Source organism: Pleurodeles waltl, chromosome 11, assembly GCF_031143425.1.
Source record: "Pleurodeles waltl isolate 20211129_DDA chromosome 11, aPleWal1.hap1.20221129, whole genome shotgun sequence".
Lineage (NCBI taxonomy): Eukaryota > Metazoa > Chordata > Amphibia > Caudata > Salamandridae > Pleurodeles > Pleurodeles waltl.
This window is the reverse complement of record NC_090450.1, coordinates 983077492-983104176: the sequence shown is the minus strand read 5'-3', so window position 1 is coordinate 983104176 and position 26685 is coordinate 983077492. Positions and strand designations below refer to the sequence as shown.

At 42.7% G+C, this 26685-nt stretch overlaps 1 protein-coding gene across 4 annotated transcripts; it reads left to right on the top strand.

Moving 5' to 3' along the window:
• The first annotated feature begins 360 nt into the window (after positions 1-360).
• On the top strand, positions 361-23486 carry PGAM5 (PGAM family member 5, mitochondrial serine/threonine protein phosphatase). Of its 4 annotated transcripts, none has more exons than XM_069215269.1 (7): positions 364-803; positions 6464-6523; positions 8848-9026; positions 10883-11008; positions 11976-12064; positions 18245-18378; positions 20050-23486. In XM_069215269.1, exons 1-7 carry the CDS (start codon positions 466-468, stop codon positions 20198-20200), a joined length of 1077 nt encoding a protein of 358 aa, XP_069071370.1. In that variant the 5' UTR covers positions 364-465; the 3' UTR covers positions 20201-23486. The 4 variants fall into 4 exon arrangements, with proteins under 4 accessions (XP_069071373.1, XP_069071374.1, XP_069071370.1 ...); XM_069215271.1 differs by having other exon boundaries at positions 366-803; positions 18248-18378; XM_069215272.1 differs by lacking the exon at positions 6464-6523 and having other exon boundaries at positions 361-803.
• Positions 23487-26685: the final 3199 nt, after the last annotated feature.

Here is a 26685-nt window from a genome sequence, read left to right as displayed (position 1 = left end):
CATGTCTCACTCCCGGATGTCTGAGCTGAAAATGAAGAGTGTCTGTCAGTCTGACCTTTGTTCAGCCTCACAGACACTCTTCATGAGGGGCAAAAGGTAGGGGGGGTGGCCTCTCCACCCTAAAGGACGGGCTGCCACTGTTGCTCTATAACAATATAAGTCGTGTTGAGGGTTTGTATGACAGCTGTCTTACCTTCTAGTTCATGTTTAAAAACTATCACTTAAATAAGTACTTCTCAATGCAGTGTCATAAGGTGACGTATTAATGACAAAGCCTGGATATGTTGAAGATTTTTTTTTTTTTTTTTTTAATTTTGAAGGGACTTTAGATTTTACATGAGGTTTGTGGTAAGATTCACAAAGCAAACCCTTTCAGAGCTCGGCTCGTGCATGGGCTCGAACCTCCGAGCCAGGCGCAAGGCTCGGCTCACCCGGTAATTAGTTGGCTCGCACCGCCAGCTCTCAATGTCCTCTTTCTGTTTCCATGGCCGCCGGCGCTTCCGGGTGCAGCAGTCCCTCTTCAGTTTCCATGCCGCCGGCTCCGTACGCAGCAGCGACGCTCCCAGGTCTCCGGTAGATTGTCCCTGCGGGCGCTCCGTCCCTCCTCTCGCTCGACCTCCTCCGGCAATGTCGTTCCGTCGCGCGCTGCACCTGGCCTGCGGCCTGGCCGGGGGGTCGGCGGCCCTGCTCACCGCCGTGGCCGTGGTGAAGAAGCCGTGGGCAGCGGATGCCGAACCGGCACCGCCGGCCCCGAAAGCCTCGGAGCCGCCCGGGAGAGGAGGCTGGGATAACAACTGGGACAGGTGAGCCAAGCTTCCCGGTGGGCGACTTTTGATGACGTTTAAACTCTCGTGCGCTGACGTCATGCACGCATTATGACGTAAGCAGGCATGGAAGTACCTAGAAGTCTTGTGAAGTGTAGTGCTTTGGGGTGGGCGCTATAGACAAGGTATTTCTAGGAAGTACTGTAGTGTTTTAACGAATTCAAACCGAATTCATAAAATCTTTGAGGGCATCCTTAAGCAGGCACATTATTTGGAAAGTGCCGTCGTATTTTTTGACCTTTTTCACGATAATCTTCAATGTATTGTAGGAAATATAGAACAGTCATGGATTATACTGACATTTTTAATGAGATTCCGACACATATGAGAGGTTTGCAGGACTTCTGAATGGCAAACTAGGATTGCACAGAGGTACTTGTAGGAAATGTTCCCACTTGGTAAGGTACAAGGGATTTCTTGAGGGTAACTAGTTGAGTGTATTTGCAGGACCTTTGAAAATGTATAGTCTTCGAGGCAAGCAGAAAACAAATTGGTATTTTGGGGGCACTCCCTTTTAGAATTTTCGTATTACAATAAATGTATGTCTGGTAAGAGATACCCTCTAATACTACTGCTTTTTTAAAAAAAAAAAAGGTTTGAGTTTTGGGTTAGTTTTGCGTAGATATCAATATAAAGGGTTCTGTTAAGGTATTTCTGAAATAGTTTGTGGAGGTTTGTAAACTGCTATGGCGTTATGTCGGAACAATGGGTTCTTAATGTGAGGATTAATTTTGGAAAAGTATTAGTTTACATAAATAGACTATACTTATGCATAAATCTTCCCTTTATAGCTAATTTCGTAAATCTGCTCTGCAGTGTTGCCTAGTGAATTATTTTTTTGCTGTAGTTGAGCATAACTCCAATTTGGACATACTGCGTTTTGGGACCCTTGGTAACCAGAGCAACTATTTCATTTTGTGTGCAATAACCTGACAAAACAAACAGGTTTCTAAGAAGGAGCGGTCCAGCAAGAAATGCAGATTTGGGACAAACTATGTTACCTAAATGGTGTTCACCATTGTTCTTTGTACGTCTCAGAGCGTCGAGTTTGTCTGGCGAGTTGAGTTTAGCACACACCAGCCTCCTAAGAAGCGAGTTTAAAAATAAATGGGGTATTTTCAAAGTTCATGCAATAGTTATTGCTCTACGCCTTGTGCTGGGAAAGCCGTTAAACCGTGGTTCATCGATCTGCAAAAAAAACTCGTTATTAGCCCAGGAAGTAATCGAGAAAGGCCTCACATGGCACAGCGGAAATGGATTGATTTTCTTCCCCCCTTTACTAGGCTGTCTGCAGAGAGTGGGGGAGGGTCTTTGTCCCCGACGGCTGCTGGTATTTAATCTATCATGTCTCTGTATGCTTCAAGACACAGTTATTTTTGTTTTATTTTCTTTACAAGCGCAACAAAATAAACCACATGGCCTAGCCTGCACTGAAATTCCACATCGTGAATGATGTGTTACAGGACCACTACGTAGGTTCATTTGGTTAGTTTGAAAGGTAAACATTGCAAGTCTTTGTCTCATTTGGAGCCCCGAGGCAGTGGTTCCGTTTTCCACATTTATGGCACAGTGACCATGGAGGATAATCTCTATCACTGGAGTATATTTTCCCAAAAAAACTTTTTCGGTTCCACGGGTGATATTTCTAATTATGTAGGTAGTGGTGATGCCCAGGAGCCGACCTCGGTGATGTCAATGAAAGAGCCTTTCAGTGTTTTTTTTAGACGTGCGGGAGGGCCAATTCTGCAAATCCGAATCCTAAATAAATCCTGTGTTGTAGTATTCGAAGTGGAGAAAAGCCAGTGTTTCTTAATAATATACTATTATAATAAAAATAACACCACACAAATTGAATGTGCACATAATAATTGGTGACCACGTTACATACTTGAATGACCGCGCGCCATTTTCATCTTGCTCTGCTTCAACTTGTGACACATAGGTTACATTTGTTTTCGGGAGCCAGTGCTTCTGCACGAGCCATTCTACCAGAATGCCAGATGAAAACATCAGCACGAGACCCTTGAAACAACGATGCAGAATGCCCTTTTCGTGCACAAAACTCTTGACGTCAACTTGCACAATAGCCGTGGCAGCTACATGCACAGGTTCAAATTGAAGTAATGTTCCAGTATGTCCAGGGCAATTGCGGTCTCGGGTCTCTTGAAGTAACTTTTCAGCATGCATGTTACCATCACAAGTTTATTGAAGTAACATCAGCAACATAGTTATGCGTTACCACTACAAGTCCTGTGAGTTAATACCTGCAGCATGTCTGCAGGAGGTACCATAACATGTCCCTTGAAGTAACATTCCAGCATGCCTGTTACCAACACAAGTGAGTTGAACTAACATTTGCACAAGTCCCCGGGCAGTTGACAGCACATCTTCTTTAAATTAAGATCTGCAGTAAGTCCATGAAGGTTAGCGGCCCACGTCCCTTGAAGCAACATTCCAGCATGCCCTACTGGCACATGCTCTTTAAAGTAACCTCTACAAAATGTCCCTCGCTGTTTCTGATACAAGACTTTTGAAATAACGTTCGGCATACCCATTACCAGAATGAGTGCCTTAAAGTAGCATTCCAACATGCGTGTGATAACCACAAGTGTCTTGAAGTAAGATAGCTAGCACCACCAGACCCATGGCATAATATCTCCAGCATGCCCATTGCGGATATCTCATTGGAACGACAAATCCAAAGCGATGGGTGTGATGGCCTTACTTTACTTTTAACATTGTAACATAATATTAAAGCCCCCATTCGTCCTTTAGGAGTTACCCCTTCCCTCTTCATCTACCCGAACTTGACGATGCACTGCCTCTACATCTGTAACTGTGTGTGCCGTTCTTTGCCTTCTGACCACCTGCAAACCCCAGCCAGCCTTTGGCTTCTCCATCACCAGCTGGCATCAAGATTGGAAACACTCAGACCCAATCTGGAAACACTTGGCAGCTGGGTCATATTTCACTTGCAGCTTACCCAGTTTGACCTAATGCTATGGCATCACACTTTTAGTGGACGATTAAGTACCCAGATGTCAGCTTATCTGCCTGCTACATACCTTGTTACTTCTCTTCTCGCTTCATTGAGATCTGAGGCAGCCCCTAACTGATGGCACTTTACAAGCAAGCATTTGCAATGCAATAGGCCTTGTATTTGCTTGAGTTAGAGCTATTGGTGTTGTAAATTCATAACTGGACTTTTCTTGCCACATAAATAGGTCAACCCTGCCTCATAACTTCGTCTTTTTCTGCCATATAATTCCAGTGGCCCTGCATAAAACTAAAGCACTTCAGTTTACCTTTTTCCTTTATCTGCAGCAAAAAATGAAAATATTATATTTAGCATCCTAATTTAACTCTGCCGTGCTAATTCCAATAGAATACCACTTTCACCACCCCACCATCACAGTTTCTGGCTGGCTAACACAATTCCCCCAAAAAAGACTCAATACAGCCACAGAGGAGAAATAAACTAGAAGGGTCACCTAACATATCAAGAGTGTTCAAACAGTCATAGTGTAATAAGGATGTTAAGTTGGCATGAATTATGGTCATAATTGTAATAATGAGGGGTTATTAAAACATATACAATTATCATGTAAACATTTATCAGAAACGTTTGGCATGCAACTGTAATGCTCATAACAGCCCCTAGAGGCCACTATAACAAAAATATCATTTGTAAGAAACATGGTAATGTAACTATAATGTTAGCCCTTTCAGGGGATAACCCCTTGGAAAAAAAACAGGAAAAAGTAATGCAGTGTAACCATATAATTAGCCGCTAGAGTGCACTTTTTAGGGCTAGCAGACCTACTGCAACGATATTACAAAAATGTCATTTAAAACAAAACTTCTCCCAATGTTAAAACAAAAGTTGTAGCCATGAGAATTTAAAAGACACTGAATGATGGGAGGGGTTATTATGTTTGGGTCCCTGCTAACCTATTGTGGGACCCAGAGATGATGTAGACAGAGCGTTTTGAAGGTGGTCCTATTGACCTAGGGACACCACAGACTGAGTTATGCAAACATGTTTTGTAAAAGTAATGCCCTCCAAAGCATTATGGGGCGAGGTAACATGGCACGCATATTTTAATGTTGATATGACTATTGCTTAGAACAACCCCTTTAGGACACCTCAATGAAAAGAGCATTTGTAAGAAACATAGTCATGTAACTATATAGTTATCCCCGAGAGGGCATAACCACACAAAAAGGAAATGGCAATACATAATGCTGCCTAACTACATATTTAGCCCCTAGAGGGCATAGTGCATTACATATATTCAGGGGTAGCAGGCCTATCACAATGATATTACAAATAAGGCCCTTAAAACATAAGCTATTCCCAGCTGTAAAATAAAAATTTCAGCCATGAGAGAGCTTAAACAGACCCTGGATGGTGGGAGGGGTTATTATTTTAGGGTTCCCACTAACCTAGTGTGGGTACCCAAAGATGATGTAGACAGGGCACGTTGTTGTGAACGTTTTGGTGCCACAGGCTGAGTTATGAGCAAAAATGTTTTGTAAAAGTAATGCCCTGCAAAGCATTATAGGTTGAGCTTTCCTGAGTGCAGTGAATATTGTATTAGCAGCTCTTTCGCTGTGCCAGGAGAGCCGATATCGCTTTGAGGATTTCTGTTTTACCTAAAGCATTCACCAGGTTCTAGTGTTTTTAAGGGGAGCGCCACAAGAAATGACTCTGATTAGGTACCTTTGAACAATGTGACTAGCGCTCTAATGCCGCAGATCGAGTTCACGTTGTTGTGCCTGCTCACGCTGTGAGAAGCACAGCCATGCAGCACGAGGGAGAGAGACAAAATAAATAGCCCACGCTGAACTATATCGCCAATCATGCAATAATCCATGTAACGGGCAGTCTGCAAGGTGTGAAAAAAACAGCCTAAAGGTGGGACAAATATAAAGGATTTACCAATGACGTCAAGTGATTTTTGAAAGGCAAGCCCACAAACGAGTGAAAGTTAGCGCGTGACATGGTAGTGGTTATAAGCCCACAATACTTATAACAGGTCAAAACACTTGTACGCTCAAGCTAAAAATAAAGTGTTTAGATGTTGGTTTGAATGGGGAAAAAGCTTTGAAAAGATAAACAGTTTAAATACTGGGGAATTCCTTATTCCATAACATGGAAAGCAAAAGGGGAGTGCAGCTTTCCTCTTTAAACTTGTATAGAACTGACCAGTATGTTTTTCTGGCAAATTCTACCAGTTTCTCCACAAAACTCTACCAACAAAGATGTCAGACAACATTATTCAACATCAGGTCCTCCTCCTTTTTTTTTTTTTTCCTGACCAAGCAAGTGATTTTTTGGAGTGGATGCTGAAATCGTCCTCTACTACTGTAGTGTTGACTCAGAGAAGTAATGCATTACCATTTCTCTTTCTTTTTTCTGTTGCTTTTTACACCTTTTATTTGTTTTGTTTTACTGTCAATTTACAATGGGTATGTTGCTGCTACTTTCAACAAAATATTTCCTTTCCCCTTTGAGGATGTTGGCTTCTTGTTGTTAGACTATCAACCCCTCCTTCACTCCTGGGCTAGAACTTGTGCTACCTGCTGCCTGTTTTCCCCTGCTGCTGGTCTCTGTTATCCCTCTTTCTCTCTTCCAGGTTTGCCACCCAAACTACCGGCTCTAGTACAGACACCCCCGATGCAGCGGTTTGGGGCTTGTAAGTAAATTTTATGGCTTCCTTCTTAAAAGGGGTGAATTTCAATACATATAAGGAAAGCTGGCTGCTCATGCCCTTGGAAGGGATGCCTTGTTTTATAGGTGGAAGCCTGGAGGAGAGGAGAGTGAAAGGTGGGTCCATAGACCCAATTATTGGAACTATGGCAGTGGTTTACACTAAAGGCATCTATAAGAGAAACATTAATCTTTTATAGTGATAAGCTCGAGAACCATGATGTACCATGATGACACGTCATCCATGCTTTACCCCTTGGTTAAAAAAGACATTTGAAAGCGGCTGTTATTGACTAGAAGAAGAATTCCTGGAGACAGGTGCAAAGTTTGTTAATTAACTATGGAAATAGAAAATGTAAGACTACCAATGTTTAACATTGCGAAGGCTAGTCAGAGTGTGATGATGTACTTGGATTGCTGTCTACATCCTCAAACTGATAAGAATAACTTAGAGGGTTGACCACATGCAGCTGACATGTTGTGCAACCTGCAAGTCACAGTTTGGTACCCTTAAAGCTGCGTTCTGTCTTTTGCCCTTCCAAGTTGAATAAAGTGAGTCATTTTGTGGTAGTGGTAATACTTTTATGACTCATTCAAAGGTTCCCTGCCCTTGCCATTAAGTGCTATAAAAATACCATGCTGTTATATTATTGGGATCCATGCTATAGCTGGCATATAATCTTCAATCGGTCATTCCAGTCCCTCTGTGCCTGTGACATAACCATTAATAATTGACTCTTTGGGGGCAGCGGAATGGGTGAGTTGGGGGGAGGGGGCGGAAGTACATGTTTTCCGTAGGTAACTTCTTTGAGCTATGTTAACTGGTTTTGGTCACGTTTCTCCAAAAATAATCCATATATCTTTCTGCTGTTTCACTTAATAAAAAAAATACTTCTTGGGTTCATAAGAGAGGCTTCCGGTTATCTAACCAGATTCTCTCAAGAATGCCAGGGCTTTTATGGATATTTCTACCTCTCTGTTAATGGTAAGGGAATCTATTTTTTTGGAATTGATCTGTCATTCTCGATTTCACCGCAATGTAGGGAGGTAGCTAGTGAGTAATGGGTATTTTCTTTAAAAAAAACAGTCTAGACCAACTGCACATGCTGGCTAATATGCCACACTTTAAGATTTCGTCCATAGATGCAAAAGAAGCATAACTTCCCCCAAATATGAGGATTTTCAGTCCTTAGTTCATAGTTTACACAGATGTAGAATGGATTTGGTTTTCAGTTATCTTGACTTTCTCACCTTAACGCTAAATGTGTGTTTTATGGCACACCAACAGCAGAGGGAACCTTTCTTACAGACCTAAAGTCACCATCTAGAATCTTTGTATTTTAGTCTTCGAATCTGTAGTCCTGTTTGCTATTTGATTAACGTTTGTGTGAGGGAACAAAGGTCCGACATGTAAATCATTAAAAGAAGGCACTTATTTCATGAACAAAAGATGAACCTAAGTAGCCAAAATCGTTGTCAACTATATCCTTGGGGTTTTGTCTCTGTCCAAATTTGAGGCACCTGTGCTTCCAAGACTGAACCGCTCAGCAGCCCTTAAACCGCACCATTATTTATTTTAAGTTCCTAGAAGGGATTTGGTTTTCAAAGAATGCTAATCAAGAAATCTCCTATAAGGACTCATCAAGTAGTGATGCCTCTGCGACAAGAATCATGGGCCTGTCCTGGTGGACTATGACAGGGTTCTGCCAAGTCGGTCCTGGAGAGCCGGGTCCATGCCAGATTTTTAGCATATCCACATTTAGAAAAAAGATGTTTCAGAATTCTACAGTTTTCTAAATGTGGCATGCGAAAGAAGCAGTATGTAGGAAGATGGCATTCAGCTTTGGATAGTGGGAAGGTGCCATTTAACAGGGATGGTTACATTCTTTGTTTGTATAGAAGAGCTATAGTTGGAAGCTAGCTTAGGTTTTCCTCAGGAGGACACCCAAAAGGGATGCCTTTCGAGCCTTTCTTGAAGTATGTGGAAGAAGGTGTAATGTAAGTGCATCTTCAGGTCTGCAGTGGTACTGAGGAAGTGGTTTTGAGATCAGAGTTCTTTGCTATCTGTCAGGTCTAACAAGGGTCCACCGCCCCAGGTTTGTGCCTTCCTCTTGAGTGGGCAGTGCAAGGCCCTTGCACTGATAGGAAAATTGTGGGCGGTTGTGGCAATCCGTGTTGTGATGAATGTGGGCTTGTCTTCAAAAGATGGAGACAAGTGCACAAAAGAAAGCTTAGAATATATATTTTTCAGTGATCTTTCTCTCTACTTGATAAATGTGTTGCCTTGAGCATAGCACCTCTGTCTTTCAGGCGTGAGCCTTTGTCGCTCATCAACCTCCGGAAGAGAAATGAGGAAACTGGAGAGGAGGAGCTGGCCTCAAAACTCAACAAGCACAAGGCCAAAGCAACCAGACACATTTTTCTCGTCCGTCACTCCCAGTACAAACTGGATGGGCGTGCTGATGCAGACCGGACGCTGACACTTCTGGGTGAGTTTGCCAAGTTTTGGGTCCTGATGAAAGGAAGAATCCGTTCTACAGCGGATATGTTTCTCTCTTGTATATAAGAGAATACAAACTAGGAGTACATTTGTAAAAGGTAGCACAGGCGCATCTCATTCGTGCCATCACATTTCCTTGCTTTTAGAGGTTATGGCCTGGTCACTTTGTATAGCGGCGAGGTTGAGAATTGATAGAAGGAGGGCTTTTATATGGCGCTAAATGAAAGACTTGTAGATTGCTGGTATTATGAACCCCTGCCCCCTTCGCCACTTTCAAGCCAACACACAGCTCATGCCCACTTCCTCTGTTCACCTCGTTGTATTTTAATGTCATTTTCTGCTGCTTTCTGGGAAGCTAGTGCCTCCTTTTCCCACAATTATGATGATATGGACAGGGTAATGAGCTTGATAATCTCTGCAAGCTGCTACGTAACTATGGGGTCATATAGAACAAAGTTAAGACTTTTGTACCAACCTGCAAACATTTGTATGCGTTTTAAAGTTCAATATTCCACAGAACATTTGTTGAATATATCGGGCTATCATTAGAGACAGGAATAGGTTTTTAGTTTCAATTTTTGCAAAACATATTTTAGAGGAAAGGATAATTCTTTGGGTTGTTCAAGCAATAACGGGGTACTATAATATACTAAATGCCCCTTGCACGAGGACAGCTGGTGATTTTATTTGTATGGGATTAATGGCGTGCTAAGCCACCCCGAGTCCTGAATTACATCCGTTAGCTTACCATCAGCTGTCACAATCTCTAATTAAAAAGGATAACTGCCTGAAGCTTGATTTGCATTATCAGTAAGAAGGGTTTTAATCACTGATGCTCTGAATACAGCCTGCTGACTAACAATAAACGGTGTGTAAATCCGAGTGCTGTGGGACTGAAGAGATGTTTGATTTTGGGGACTATGCAGACACAGCAGTTCAGCAGTAGAGCACCCTCTCCCCCATTGGACGCATTTTCGGTGCACACTGAATTATAACTGTGCAGTATCTTTTAGTACTGTGCAGCCTGGCTCTGGTTGTGTTCTCCTAATTATAGTTAAAACAGCTTGCATAAAGGAACTTTTTTTTCTCTTCATTCCATGAATGTGATTTCTTTTGTTTGGTAATGCTGGGAGAAGAAACATAGTACTGATGGGATTCTGCTACAGTGGCCATTGATGCATTACATTTTTGGGTAATTTATAAAACGCAGTACTTGTTTAGTAATCCAGCAGACGTAGACATTTTCAGCAACTGTTTCAGCAAATAAATTTCTATGGAAATCATCTGGCTCCCATCCCTCTTTTCAACCTGGCGCGTTAGATTGCAGTTTTCAAAAACCTTTTCAGTGCCTTTTCACCTTTTACCACTCCAGTCTATTGTCTCTTGTTTCTGTGTCCCTTTAATGAAACAAACCTTCATGTAAATGAGTTCACTTAACATACTGCTTCTGTGCTGTAGAATTCCCTATGGCTATCTTTGTGAGTGCAGCTGAACTGAAAATGTCATGACGTATAAACCTGTTTAAAAGCATGTCACAAAATGCAGGTGTTGGGCCATTTGTTTTTGCTTTGCAAACCACTAATGCCTAAAGTTGTAACATTCCACCCAATAATGTCCTGCTGTTTAGGTCCTCTGCTTTCACAATAATGACCGGTGCATTAATCAGCCAAAAATGCCTCTCCACCTGGCCTTAGTACTGTTTTTAAATGAAGAAAAGGATGGAAAACAATTAAACGTTTTATTTTTAGTTTGTGTCTAGACTGGGTGACCCACCATGTTCAGGCCCTTGAATTCTGTTCCTTTGGGTGAGTGACAATGCTCATGCGGTTTGTTTTTCTTTGTCAGGTCGTGAGCAGGCTGAAATGACAGGCCAAAGACTGGCCAGTTTGGGGTTTAAATATGACCATATAGTTCACTCCTCCATGACCAGAGCAGCAGAGACTACAGATATAATCAGCAAGTACCTGCCAGGTAAGCACTGCGAAGTACAACATACCAAAGCTTTCAATGCAAGTGATTTTACCACTTCTTTTTATCACGCATGCTTAGAAGTAGTTCTGTGACTGTTCTAGGTTGGGTTTACGAGCCGTTCACAGTAGATAGGATTGATCAATGGCTGGTCAGAATCAGCAAAGCCATTTCATAATCTGCTTAGTGCCTGACTTAAAGTTTGGCTGATGGGGTTACTCTGTCACAAACATGACGGATATCCCGTCCGCCGTATTATGATCCCATTATATATTGTGGGAATCATAATATGGGATATCTATCACGTTTGCATCCGCCAAACTCTAAATCAGGCCCTTGGTCTTCTCAGAGTAGGGTTTACAGACCAGGAGAGCAGGTGCCAAGAGTGAGATAACTTCACCTTTTCTGACATGGTGTTATCTGTTTGGGCTTTTAACCGTGGCCACCGCACACCCTTCACTATCACTCGTTCATGGGCTTGCCTTTCAAAAATCCTTTATCATTGGTAAATGCTTTACATTTGTCCCTCCTTGGGGCGATTTGGTTACTGCCTTGAACATCGGCCCTGTTACATGGCTAATTGCACTTTTACCGTTATGTTTGACTGCGAGCGAACTTTTTTCTTTTTGTGTCTCTCCTTTGCGCTCATGCTCAAAGCGGCCGTGGCACTTTGGATCGGCTCGCTTATGTGAAACTGTCTTACTTTTCATTTTTTAATTATGTAGCAAGAAAAGTCCGGTTAGCATGGATCTCAGTGGGCTGTCTTAAAACCCCACCCTGGCTTGTAGCTGGAATTGGTGAAGATGATTGATTCTGAGGCTTTTCTTTGATCTGTGCCCGATCCAAGGATGACGTGTGACATCCCAGATCCTTGCAACTTTTGCATCCATGCTGCGAGCTACAAAAAGTGTACCCATTTTAACAGACAAAACTGTCCACTGAGTTTTTTTTTTTTTTTTGTTAACTGCAGGTGTGAAGAAAACCAGCACAGACCTGCTGAGAGAGGGTGCCCCAATCCCACCAGACCCCCCTATTTCTCATTGGAAGCCAGATGCTGTGGTAAAGACTGCTTCTCTATGTTCCCTCCCCTACCTGCTTTGTATGTTGTGTTAGTCTGTTTTTGTAGAACATCCTTACATTCTGCGATTGTTGCTTTAGCACTTCCACGTCATACCTCAAGCTCCCCAAAGCATTGTTCAAGAGTCTGGCTGTGGTGTCACCCTGATTGATATGTCAGCACTGATGTTTCCATTGATGTCTATTTGAGTATGTTTGTGAAGGATTTTATTAGCTACAAAACCACAGTGGAAGAAACAGTGTAACAACTCATCTGTATATTCATTACTGTAGGGTTTCATTTTGTTAATGTTTGAGTTGTATCTAAAAATGTGGTACAAAATATTTTGTGCCCTTATTTTGCCTGGGTAACAATGTCTACTTCAGTTCAGTTTGTAATTTTTCCTGCTAGATTGTCAAGTCACCTGGTGTGTCTGTCCAGAGCACTGGATTTTAAACTAAGAGTTCGTGTAAACTTTGTACAACTGTGAGGTTTAGCTTTGGGGTTACACTACATGTGCATCCTCTTAACCTGCCAAAGGTTCTGCTCGGAGACGCGGAGTCATGGATTTCGGTGATGCTCCTTCCCATGTAGTACACAACCGCTAATGTGCTTCGGGTTCCACATGCATGTTATCCCAAGTTCCAGCACTGCGCTAGATCTTTAGATGGCGATATACGTAACTTTAAAGATAGTACAGTAAGGCCTGAACGCTTGAAGCGGGAACTTTCTCCACAGCATAAAATGCAGCGTTATGTAGCATCCTTGTAAATGGCAGAATCCCCCGCGAGTTGTGCTCCACACACAATGGTTTGAACTCGTCTGCGCAGCTCCAGGGTGTAAATACTAGGCGCAGAGGATCGATCGACTTGTCTTTTTGTATGCAGCCCTTGGGTGTTTTTTCCCCAGGGGCAGGTGGTTTGAAGTCTTACCCTCAACGTAAGATTTTATGTACGTTTATATGTATGCATAAATACAGGGAAAACATTTGGAAAAGGTTGGGGTCAAACAAAATTTAAGGGACAATCTAGGGTTTAGGTTAATGATTTCAAAGAAACTTGAAAAAAAAGTTCAGAATAAAACAAGAATTAAATGTGCATAAATATATCAATTGTGTGTATATATATATATGTGTGTGTGTGTGTGTGTGTATGTGTATATATATATATACTATTATTATCCATGTGTATGTCAGTTGAAAACCAGTTGTTTTGCACTTCCGTAACCTATGCATCCAAGATCCGGTTTGCGTGTTTTCACACAGTTCTGTCCAGAAGAGAGAGAGATTAAGGGAGGATCGAAATCTTGCTAGCAGCCGCAGCCGATACTGGTGAACCAAGTTACACCAGTTGTAGCATGTAATTTGAACTTTACTTAAAATTTCGTGCTTTTTGCGTTTTGATGTAAATCCAGTCAGTGGTTTTTGAGATAGCATTTAAAAAAAGATGCTGGGTGGGCTTGAAAGGGTTAACCTTTTTTGTGTATCTTAAAATCATAGCTTCTGTTGTTCTCATTTGATGTATTTTTTTTTTTTTTTTTTTTTAAGGAACTTGATTGACCGATGAAACGGATTGAAACATATTTTTTGCTATTTTGAAAATTGGTTTTGGTCAAACATTCCACAGCTAGGGGGAGGTTCTGTGGTCTGATTCTTGACCTCACGGGAGTACTAAGGGGCACTCAGAAAGTGTGAAAAATATGAGGAAAAAAATAACAAGTTTGCCACACTAAGATTGAAGTTATGCAGGCACCATTGTGTATTAGAAACAGGTATAAAATTCACAATGTTAATAAAAATAAATTTTTATAAAAATAAAAGTAAAACAATCAAGGCTTGGCTGTGTGAAGGCCATGGTAGGGTGCACAAGGGATACCCAGGTTCTGCAGCCAGACCACGCAGCTAAAGGTTGAAGGCCATGCACAGCACAGATAAAGTACATGCAAGGGAGTGCAGTACATCAGAATACAACCTAGATTTTCACTGAAAAGACAGTCAAATGTGAATTATGGTTCTATGAACACAAACCTAAAAAAGCCCACAAGTTTACCAGTTATAGTATGCAACACACAGTGCACACCATAACTGACGACACCCACTGCTCTCAGGATACCACTTTATCAATGCCCCGGAAAAAAAACTGTATTGGCAAAGCCAATACAGCTTGACTTTTTGATTTATTGGTGCTGCCAGTGCTTTTGCTGATGCTATGCACCATTAGCAAAAAAAAAAAAAAAAAAAGGTGCAAAAATGTAAACATGCATGCATGGCATGATGTTTGACATGCACCATTCTGTATACACACGAGTTGACGTTTGTGCACACCTTATGAATGATTCAGGTGGGGTTTAAAAAAACAAAAGGCGTGAATTTTTACCGGTTTGTCAACAGAGCGGGATTCCCTTAAAATAAATGAAAAATAGCTTAAGGGCTGCTAGGGTCTGGAAGGAGAAACAGGGAAGCGGATAGGGGAGCAGGCAGGTTTTAGGGACCCATATATTACATTGCTGTTTGTATGTCATTCCCTTTAATTGACACTTTCAGGTCTGAAGGTCTTTTCTTCCTTGCTGCTTATTTTACTGCAGTTTCTTGGCGGCCCTGCAGCACAAATTTGCCAAGCTTTGACATGCTAACTCATACATATCCATGCAGATGAAATCCAAAAAGTGAAAGGGGGGGGGTTCACAAAATGTATTTCCTATTTTTGCTCTCATAAGAGACTTGCTTTGTTACAGCAGAAATTCTCATCGGATTTACACTAAGCTAAGCACGAAAGTTTTCACATAAAAGCATTAATATTTTGGCTTCTTGGCTTGGTGTAAATCCATTCAGCAGTTTTTGACATACTAGCAGTTTGGGAAAAGTGTTAGGTGGGCGTCAAACTAGTCAGTTATGTTGTATGTTTTGGCCGTTTTACTTCCAGCAAGACACTTGCAAATTCTGTCAATCACATTTTAAGTTTTTGTGAAACGCTATTAGCCGATGAAGGACTTGAACCCCATCCCCTTACTCTCAAGTTGGGCATTGTAGTTAAAAATGCATACTGGAATGGGGAAACCTGATGGCCAATCATAAGTCGCAAATGGTAGTAAAAATGCACCCAGTGGGGAGGGGGGTGCATTTAGTGGACAGTGAGCTTGCAGATTCAGCACCTTTTGACAACATGCAGCTGCCATTTTGTATTCAGGACCAGGTGGAATTTTGCAGAGCTTGGGCTTTACAGTGAATTCTCAAATTTTAAGAAGACAAATTAAAGTGATAACTCCCCCATAATGTCCAGTACATAGACACTTTAGTACTTGACTTTTCTGAAGCCATGTGTCTTCTACTACTGCTTTGGTTTAGGGGAGGCTTGGAGCTGTATTGAGAGCTTTGGGGTTCTGATCCCCGTGGTGCTTCTTGTGGTGCTCTCCATGGTCACAATAGAAGAGGCTACTCATTCCTCGGGCACTAGCTGCCCCAAGGAGGAGGGGGGCTGCCTGTCTGAGGGGATGGAGCTCATGAGCAGGATGGGCTTTAGTGCAAGAGCCTACCTTGGCAGGAGGTGAGCTCAACTTTCTGGTGAAACCTCTCTGAGTCACTGCAGTGATGGGCATCCAGAAACTGCCAAGAAAGGGGCGAGCGAATTACCTGTTTGTGCGGCATATCAGTGTCCATGTAGAGTGGTTGGCTCCACCCTCGCAATACCTTGGATCCACAAACGATCTTGGGCTCTTCGGCCCTACGAGGGTGAATGATTGGCACTCTGTGTACTTTACCAGTGTCCTCATGTCCAGCAGGGAGGCTAGTCCAGCCGACACTTTAGTCCCCAAGCTAGAAACTAGAAACTGAAGTTCGAGGTCAGGGCACGTAATTCACCCTCTTCTTGGACATTCAGTTTACCAGGGGAAGCTTCATCCCAGTACTCTCACTCTTCAGGGGCTCCAAACAGACATTGCTGTTCGTTTCTGAAGGTGACCTTGCGATGGCCTGGGGTGCCTCACTCACTTGCTTATCCAGATTCTTCATTTTCAAATATAAACTGGATGTTTCCTCTGTTGTGAGGGAGTCTCCTTTTTGCTGCATAAATGTTGGCTGCTGCTTCAGTGGCAGGCATGCATGCGCCCAATGATGTGAAACTGTATGAATACAGGGATAAATGCTAGTTATGGCAAATACGATTACTCCCTGCCACTTGATGGATGAAACACCTAAGCACTACAGCCACGTGTCCTCCACCAAAAAACTATGGAGAAACAAATAATTATGCAAAAGGCCTGACATTTGTGAGAATACAACCATAGAATTGATTACTCAGAGGTAAGAAAATGATTTTACAAAAAAATATCGATTAAACACAAGACGGTGAGGACAGCAAAGGTATCCACCCTCCAGCAGCGATACCTGTACAAAAAAAAAATACACTAAACAAAATGTATGAGTCAGTGCTGTTTGTGATAAATCTCTTTTGGCTAAAACAACAAATACGAATGAGAAGTGAACATTTAAATCGGATTTCTTATTTGATGCACAGACAACATCACAAGATTGATTTTTCTGTCCCAGCACTTCTATAGATGCAGAGGAACATCTTCAGAACCATAGTTTCTTAAACCGTGTGTCTCCCTCCCATGCTGTCGAGGAGATCAGAAACCAGTCTCATCTGCACGACCAGTCAACTGGTGTAAGACTAGGATTGTGTAATGTCAATGCAAAGACTGCCACGCATACAATACGCTCATTTGTGGCGCCCTCCAAAATAAATCCAAAAGCAACGCACAATTTAAATTCCACGCATTTTACAATATTAGCTTTTCCTTTAAGGTATAATTGCAACCGGCATGGACTCTGCAACGCCTTCGCTTACAATTTGGGTCAGATGATTGAAACTAATTACAACTATTTTTTAAATGCCATGTGAACCCAAAACAGCATATCACACATACCATCTGTTTGGCACCACATTACAATGCCAAACTACAAACTGCTTACAGCACAGCCTGTTTGAACTTCGAGCACCCTGGCTTGGTCTGACCTGAAGGAGAGAGTTCATAAAACACCTTCATGGCAAAGAAAACAGATCGAGATTGGTGGTCGCAAATACTTAGAACGAGGAAAGCCTGAAACAGTCCACACCAATGCTAGGGGAGATGGCCAGAGCACGATCCTACTTGATAATTGCATCCATGCATGTGCATGCAGGGCTCACTATATGCAGCAGTTTTGGTATTTGCCTCTTTGTGACCGAGTCTCCAGGGACTTGGAAGAGTAGACGTGTGGACACAGTCCTGTCTGCTAATCATGTGTGAATGACACAGGAATTAAGCGTGATATAAGTTTTTATTAATGAATCATTCGTTGATGCGGTGGTGGTGACTTTGGGATTTTTCTGCTTTACAGCCTCATTAGAGGACCTGTTAGACCAGTGGTTACCAACCTTTTGACTTCTTTGGATCTTCACTTTATCAGTACTGGAACCCGCAGACTCCCACTGAATCATTATTGGAATCTGGGACCCCCCCCAATTAGTCATTACAGAAAGCTTGAGAACTTATATGTTAATATTATTAAATTTCCCAGGGGTCGACGGACCACAGGTTGGGAAGCACTGTGTTAGACTGTTGTGAATCCACATTAACATGCATGACCTCTTTGGCTGTCTTCCTATAAAGCAGCACTGGTCTGCCGGGCGGCTTGTCTGCCGTTGTGGCTGCTTCTTTGCCCATGCATTTGTGTGTTTATAGGTCTTAATTTTATGATTGGTGGCTTATTATATAGCATGACCCTCGCTCTAAGGAATAGAAGATACACTTCAGACAGTCTGTTTAGTTGCAACTAAAGCATTTAGAACATTAGATTGCATGCACTGAAACACATGATGTGTGGGCACTGATTGAGACCTGGTTGCAGGAGCTAAAACGTGATGAACTGGGTGGAGGGAGCATGCCACAGTTCTAGAATTTGTATAGAATGCTTTTTTTTGAAGTGCAAAAGACTCTTCCTTAAGTTCATGATGATTCTTTGGTGTTCTGTACTCTGCCACTGTGTGAGCAGCAGTGCTGTATGACCTCAGTGGTTGCCGAGTAATATCTCACTGGGAGTGTTGTTTGATCCAAAGGGTGGAGTGTGATCCGTGAAGGGAAAGTTGGTGGATTTGAAGAGGCTAGTGGTGCTTTTTATTATTGACTTGCATTCTTGTGGTTAGCAGTACTACGAGGACGGCGCCCGTATCGAGGCTGCGTTTCGGCGCTTCATTCACAGAGCAGACGCCAAGCAGGAGAAAGACAGCTACGAGGTCTTCATTTGCCACGCCAATGTCATCCGCTACATCGTTTGCAGGTAACGTCAAGTAAAGGACTCGGGCTGCGTTTCCCACAGGATACAGGGAGCTCGAGTGTTTGCCGCTGCTTTGTGGCAGGGGGTGTGGTTATGAAGTCAGGTTTGGTAGAATTACTGCTTACGCTTGGGACCACACTGTAGGGCTTCAGCATCACGGTGTGCTTGGGTAAGCTGAGTAGGCCTGACCGTTCTCTTCTGTAGTAGGGGACTCCTTGTTTGTAAAAGGTCTATTCTACAGAGTCAAGGGCTTGTATCATGAATGTGAGGCAGGTGTAGAACGGAGAGGTGCCCCTCTTTCTGAATGTACATGTGCTGTCAAGTGCCCTTGAATGAGCTCAAACACTCTGAAAAGTCCAGAGTTAGCACAAGGGCTATTGACACCACAGCTCAGTAATGTAGAGTGGTAAGTACATGTCCTTGCTTCCGACTTGTGGTATTTGCAGCTCAGACACTTGACCAAGTATGCACATGCTCACATAGACCATCCTATTTAATTGACAATAGGTTCATAATTCTGTTTTGCGTCTCGCATTATTCCTCATGCGCTCCCCCGTGTGCTGATTGAACCAGATCCACAGGAGGTACTTTTACCTGGAGTCCTTCTAAATTGGAATCAGTTACTTGACCATTACCCTACAAATATTTTCTTGGCCCTGGTGGACCTGGACCAGCATTGGACACCCCTGATACAGAGCAAAAGCAGTGGTTACTTTATGCTTCATCTGTAAAATGTGTACTCTTGGTTTGCATCTGTTCTATTTTGCTGTCTTGAGGTATGGATTAATCTTCTAAATACATAAATTTTGCATCCAGGACAAATAGAAGTTAAAAAAGTGTATTTTACTTTTGTTAAAAAATAAATAAAAATAAATTTAAAAAAAGTAAAAAATGGGATCCAAGTTCAAGAGTTCTCCCTCAGGAGTCCTGCAGGCATCTTTAGCCACCTGTGCAAATGTCTGCCCTCCCTTCCGTTGACTTTATGTGCCACATTCAGAGGACATCTCCCGGGTACCATTCTAAGAACCAGAAAACTCGAGCAACTATTAAGCTGATATTTAAACATGTAAACAACCCATGTTTGTTTCAAACAAAGATGTTCTCAGTATGACTCTGTGAAATATCCACCACCTCTATGTCGCTCCTTTGTTCCCTCATTTTTCCTGATGCCTTTGTGCAGAAAACAGCAAAGCTTGGATTTGACACAAATTTGCAGTGGTTGATCAAAGTGTTGCCCACATGCTTAGACAGGGCTTAGCATGCCCTTACGGAACAGATTTTCATGAAAGCTGTCGTAGGATTAGTTAATGCATGAACAGAAAGCTGTCTCTGATCATTCACATCTGGTGCTCTATTTGCAATAAAGTGGCCAGTGGGATTAGCGACCCCAGACGGGCACTGTTGTGCAGTTGTCTTTGAGCTGTAATCCAATTCTGCTACTTCAGATATGATTAGTTGTGTTTCTTTTTCTCTTCCCCGTAACGTAATGCCTGTTGGCACTCCTTCTTAAACAAAGTAAGACTGAGGCTGGATCTTTCAGACTAAGGAGCTACAGGAAGGCATTTAACTTATCTATTTCACTGTTCTTTGAAAGCTGGACTTCTTAAAAGTTCAGAAGTTGGTTACTCAGACCTTGTCTTGTAACCCAGTGTATTGTTCACCTTCTTCCAACAGGGCTTTGCAGTTCCCACCGGAGGGCTGGCTTCGGATGTCCCTGAACAATGGCAGCATTACTTACCTGGTGATTCATCCAAATGGACGGGTGGCCCTCCGAGTGCTCGGGGAGACTGGGTTCATGCCTCCCGAGAAAATCACCCGTACGTGAGACAAGCTTGCCGCCTACCTGGTCTGTTCCGTCAGTTAAGTCTCTATGGAGTCCATACCAGCTGCCATGGTTCCAGCCAACCCCATGTGAGGCAGTTTCAGAATGTGCCTAGACGCCCACACCAAGGAGCTCAAATACTTACCGGGATATGCCTATGGACCTGGCCAAAAATCATTGATCCCACATGAAGATGCCCTCCTTGACCTACTTCACACGGGAATCGGACAGAAACCACTGTGAATACTGTAGTAGTGAACATCGGGAGGGGGCTAACTCCCCACCTGTACATTCTAGTGAAGGTGTAGTGCATTGTTGAAATCAGTGTTTCAAAAGGAGGACACCCAGGATTGGAATGTGCATAATGTTGTTTTTCTCACTGGTCTTGTGTGTTGCACGGATTTTTCTTTTGGCCAGATTTGGAATTTGAATGTGGCACAGATCCGACTCCTGATGTCGAAAACCTCTTTTTTTGAAGACCTGTACATTTTATATTGAAAATAGTAGCCACTTGTTTATCCCTCTTTGTTTCAGTGTTTTTTTTCTTGTTTTCTATCTCTCTGCCATCTGACCCAAATAAGTATCGCGTGTGTAAGCATTTTTCTTTACTCTACAGCGTTTTATTCCACTTAAAGCAAACAGCAGCCTAATAATTAAAAAAAAACTTGTCGAGGAGGGTTTTTAAAATTTGATTTCCGAAATCTGCTTCAGTGCTGTGTGACCCGCCCTCTTTTTTTTATATATGTATATTCAAGATACACTAGATGACGTTCCATGGATTTATGGTGCTTGTGATGTCACTTTCCTGTTAATCTTGAGCTCTGAGGCTCCAGGCACATACTACATGATTTCTTGGACACTCGTTGGTGATGCACAAACAGCAACTGAAGTGGTTTCTTAAACCTGTCTCTTACATTATTCTGATCAGGAAAATTACTAGCCTTACTTAAATAAAACTCGCCCTAGGTTACCACTTTAACTATAGTTTCTTCCCCTCGGTGCTGTATCTGGCTGTCTACCTGCACATTACTGCCTCGCCGTACCTTTTACTTGGTTTGAAACACATTTTAATCACTTGTGGATTGCTGTTACTTCTAGTTACCTGAGACACCAAAAACGATTTCTGTGTAAGTTATGGAACTGTGTGAAGCTCCATAATACAGTGAGAACTATATTGCCTTGTCTTATGCTAGATTTCATTCATCCCTTACATTTTTACTAGGTGTTCCCCTGGAATGGGTGTCATTTGGGGGGCATTGTCAATGTTGAGGAATGGAAGCCAGGGTTGGAGTGAGTCCTCTTTGCCTGGCCTCTGGGTTATTGTAGTGTCTAAATAATGTCTTTATTTCATCTTGCACAGTTTTTGCAGTAATGTTATGTATTGTCCACGTTTTAAGCTGTTGTGGGCAACACTTTTTCTCGTTGCACAAAAGCACCATATTTCATTACCATTTTTAATGCAAGTGACTCGATTCTTACATGCACAGGGACACTATTTCAGGAAAAAACACAACTGTAATTTTGCTTTCTCTTGCTGCTTGAATAATCCTATTTATTTATGATTGTTTTTTGTCTGAAATGTTCTAGTTGGTATCCAAAATCATTTCTTATCAGTAGTGTTTAAAGAAACTGTTATTGCTGCCAAGGGTTGAAACGGTGCAAGACCGCTTTGCCTAGTTTATCTTCACTTTTGCAGCCCACACCCAAATTCCTTAAATCATGTTTGCCTTTCTTATTTCCCTAAATATGTCCTAAGTTTTCAGCAAGCTCTTCCAGGGATCCTCCTGATACTTGGTGCACCTGGCACTGACTCAATCAGATGGGTCTATAGCGCAGTGACCCAGCTGGAAGCATCCTTTGACGACTTTCTTGAATTACACTTTGTTCTGCCCCTTGATACTAAGAATTATTATTGCTGTTTTTTTGCACTGCTGATTGTCACTTAATAACCAAGAGTGAGGACTTCATTGAATGTGTTTTTGTTACCTTAAAGCTAGTATCAGACGCAAACTGAATATGGTTGTATGTGTAGCGGTTATGGCTAGGTGTCCGTGTGGACCTTTTTTTTCTTTTTCTCTTCTAAAATATATTGATCACTGCTAACCACTATGGAAAGAGAGGATGGTGGATATTACTTTCAACGTGTTGAACACAAGTGCTGTTAATATGGCGCATAAGTGCAAGTGTTTGCCAGGCATAGAGACTGCCTAGCTGTTTATGTGCCCTAGATGGGCGGATAACCAGCTGCTAAAGCTCTTTCTATTCCTAGGTTTATGTCTTGTAAACTTCCTGTATGGCATGTATTGATAGTTATTTGATTCGTAGCATTTTGACATGGGGGCGTTTGGCCTACGAAAGTGCATTCGATAGCTAGGGCTTTGGGAAAACCCTAAATTCCATTCCAGACGATTTGGGACGAAACTAGGAATGACTGTTGTGTCGTGTCATCAATTACATCGTTAAATGAATAGTCCGTATGCAGTATAGTTTCTCGACTTAACAAGGATGAGAAAAATAGAGTGGCACATCATCATTCAACAGTAGTACCCTTTCTAGCATCATGTTGCAACTTGTGCATTACAGAGCACATTGAGGTGTTTCACAGGTCTGCTGCCCCCACATTGCGGCTTCAATAGCTCTAGCCACTCATGACGTAGAATTGATTTTGCAAAAATATGGATGCCTTGATCTTTTTGTTAGTTGCTTTTCCGCCTCCAAGTATTGTAAAAGTACTTTCAGTGCAGAGCAGCAATGGACTCACTCTTAAGAGAGAAAGCATTTCAGATAGATTCTTTTCCACCAAAGAAGACTATTTTATGACATGATCTGTTTATCCTCTTCCCCCCCCCCCCCCCCCCTCGAATTTTCCCTGTAGTCCAGTCTAGATCTGGTGTATATTGTGGCTACACTGAGGATGAAACCAGTGCTGAGAAAAGTGTTACACCTTTGTTGGTATTCATTCGGATCAACCCAGTTTGAGTTGTATCTTCCCACTATCTGATTTAAGCATGACTGTCTTGGAACATTGTGGTTTTTAGGGAATGAAGGCCTACCTGACTTAGTGTGAAACGTTGTCCTCCAGCTGGATGTGTGAAAGAGATTTGTTTGTTACTGGTAAACCTTTGGTATACAAGATGTGTGAAATAAGTAATTATATGGGTTTTTTTCTGATCATGTTTTCACTTAAATTCACTTGTTTAATTTTGTAATTTAATCAGTGGCAACCTTTGATTTATGACTGGAATACTTTTTAAAATGTTGACAAAATAAACATTGTTTTTAAAATGTATGTTGCTGCATGTCTCTTTTTAAAACATTTGTAGAATGGCACACCAAACGGAATTTGTTTTAGTCTGGTAGAGCTGGTGAAATCATTCAGTGGTTGAGCACCTGCTTCATTACTCCGTCATCTCTCTTCGAGATCATAGTTTTAACTGAAGACATTTTTTATTTTTTTTGCAATTCCCAAAAGTGGTTTTGCGCTCATAAATAGATTTATTCAAACAGAATTTCTGTGTGAGTAAATCATCTTCTGTTGGGGCATAGAGAGCGCCCCAGAGGATAATATACTGGAAGTTTGTAGATGCCACAAACTTGTGTGCTCCCTGAAGCAGCTCAGGAGACGAGTGGAGGAAAGGATGACCTCCATGACGACTAAACAGCAGCGAGCCTGCAAGTCCCATGAATAACCCAACATGAGACATTCCTCACAACACAGGCAGTGCCATCCTCTTCAGTGGGGTTAAGGATCCCCATAAGCAGCAGAAGGGCGTGTGCCTCCAGACACATTTTTAATATTCCTGTTTTGTCTTCAAGTGCTTATCCTTCCAGGATGACAGTGTTGAGCAGCATTCCATTCTTGTGGTAGGGGTTAATCTGATTTTTCCTCCCTGGCACACATGTGGGATAAAAGTCTTCTCCATGCCATTTAAAAGCTGGCCCACCCTACTGTTGTACTTGTTTTAGATACACTGTCTTCTCCCCCATGATGTTTGCCCTCAGTTTTGAGTATTTGTGGACATAATATATGCGCTTTGTTAGGGGCTCAGAAAGTTAATCTGAGTGAGAGCAACTACAGCGTCTCGACCCAAGCTATGAGGTAAGTGCACAGGGTGGCTGCGGGATTCTAGTGCAGAGGCTCAAGCCTTTTGAGGTTGAGCGCTCTGGCCTGTTGTAATCTATCTGGGGGCTTTTAACCACGCCCACTGCACGCTCATCACTATGACTGGTTCATGGACTTGCCTTTCAAAAATCCTTTGTCTTCGTTGGTAAATGCTTTACGTTTGTCCCTCCTTAGGGAAGTTTTGTTACCGCCTTGGCCATTGCCCCTGTTACATGGATAATTGCACATTTGCCTATATGTTTGACTGCGAGCGAACTTCTTTTTCCTTTTGTGTCTCTCCTTTGCGCTCATGGCGGCCGTGGCGCTTTGAACCGGCTCGCTGGTGTCAACCGTTTTACTGTTTTATTTGGCAAGAAAAGTCCAGTTAGGAATTTAGAACGTTAAGAGCTCTAACTCGAGCAAACGTGTTGCACAAAATGGTGGCTTCCTTTGTGATGCGCTAGTGATCTCCATCTCGTACATTCCAGCTTGCATCTACACCATCCATGCTCGCTCCCCTAAAACCTGTTGTAATTGGTGGGCAAAGGACTTATACAGCCTATTTCCCTTGCCACATTTCCCCGCCTGGGTGAAACGTGTGCCCACCCCCCCCCCCCCCATTGCGAGCAAACTTCCAGAGGTGACTACTATGACCCAGCCTGACCCTTGAAACTAGTCCCAAGAGTCACTGGGGTGTGCCAGATCTTCTTGTTTTTGCTTTGTCATTCTAATTTGAAGGAGGACATGTGCTGCACCCTTCATCCAGTATTGGTACATCATACACTGAGGAGACCTGCATACCAGTGTAGGATACTATTTCGGTGGTCCCTATGGGAGGATGTATCCTATATTTTTACTCTCTTCCCCTCCCTTGTAGTGGGTGGCCGGCTGGTTAATAACTACAAGATCGTTTATGGTACAAACACTGAGCGACACTACTCCCTGGATGTCCTTCTGGTTTTCCCAAGCAGCGGTCCATCCAGTTTTCCATTAGGGGTGTTCATTACCTGTCTTTATGTGGATAGCGTGTGCACGTGTTTTACTATAACCAACTAGTGGTATCCATTTTGACTTTGCTTACATAGCTGCACAAGATGGCGGTTCTCTTGCATGCTGTATTTGTTTGCGCTGGATATGACGTTGTCTCATCCCTGTGTTTATGGGGCACTCCCTGAAACCTGTCATTCTTTGGGTGGAGGCGATTAGCCCATCCCTTTTAGTGTAGGTTACTTCGCTTTAGTGAAATCCCCCCCTCAGCCATCTTTATATACTCATGGCTGTTGTCTAGGAACAGTGGTCATCTATTGTGTTCTTCCAGGGGAGATTCCTCACAGATACCCTGCCAAGCCTGAACTAGCCCTGCCTACTTGCTGCAAAGAAATCAAAACCACCAGTCAAAGAAGAGGGGTGCTCTTGTCCCTGAAGAAGAACTTGAATTTTGAAGAACTCATTACTTTGGTTGACCCAGTCCTCGCCAGACTACAAACAATTCAGAACGTGGCAGCCAGAGTAATCCTCAGCCTTCCACGCAGAGCTCATACCACACCTCGGGGAGCTGCAGTGGTAATCCCAATACACAAGCATGATGTGTTCAGACTCCTCACCCCTACATCCAAAGCACTTCACAACACCCACCTGGACTCCCTGAACAGTCACAACTCCTTCCATCAACCAGCTAGACACCTCCAGTCAACCGGACACGTACTCACACACGTCCAACGCTTGCAGAGAAATAGAGCCGGAGGTCGAGCCTTCCCATACTTTGTTCCTAAAGCATGGAATGGCCTCCCACTACACATTCAAGCTTCCTCCTCACAATTTGAGATCTGCAAGAAGCTGAAGACTTGGCTTTTGGAGTAACTGTCCACCCATTGATACCGCAGGGACAACGCCAGTTCACCTGCTCAGCACCAGGATACCCTATTGATGGCACACTATACAAAAATGCATAACCTAGCAAAACAACGCTCTCTGTGCACAAACAACAACTTCGTGAACCCATCAGCAGTCGCTGCCACCTACAGTTTGGTCTAAGAGTTCCTTATTGTATCGCTTTTTCCCCTTCTGCTTCCATGAGAACAGTGCTGCTGCTTTCCATTAAGCCAGGAATGTGTTTTCCAGCTGACTCTGTGCTCTTGTCAGATTTATGGTTTCAGGCTGAAATAGGGGTGTGCGTTAACAAACTGTTCTGACCAGGCACTGATGATGACAAATGACCTTGTGACCTTTACAGTATCTGGAAAACCAGGAAAACATTTCAGCTGGAATTCGAAGTAGCATTCAAAGATACTTATGTGAATTTGCTATTAAAGCACTTGGTACTCTAATTAGACTATTAGTGGGAGGATGGAAAACATGAAAGGAGATGCCAGCTGGCTTGTTTGTA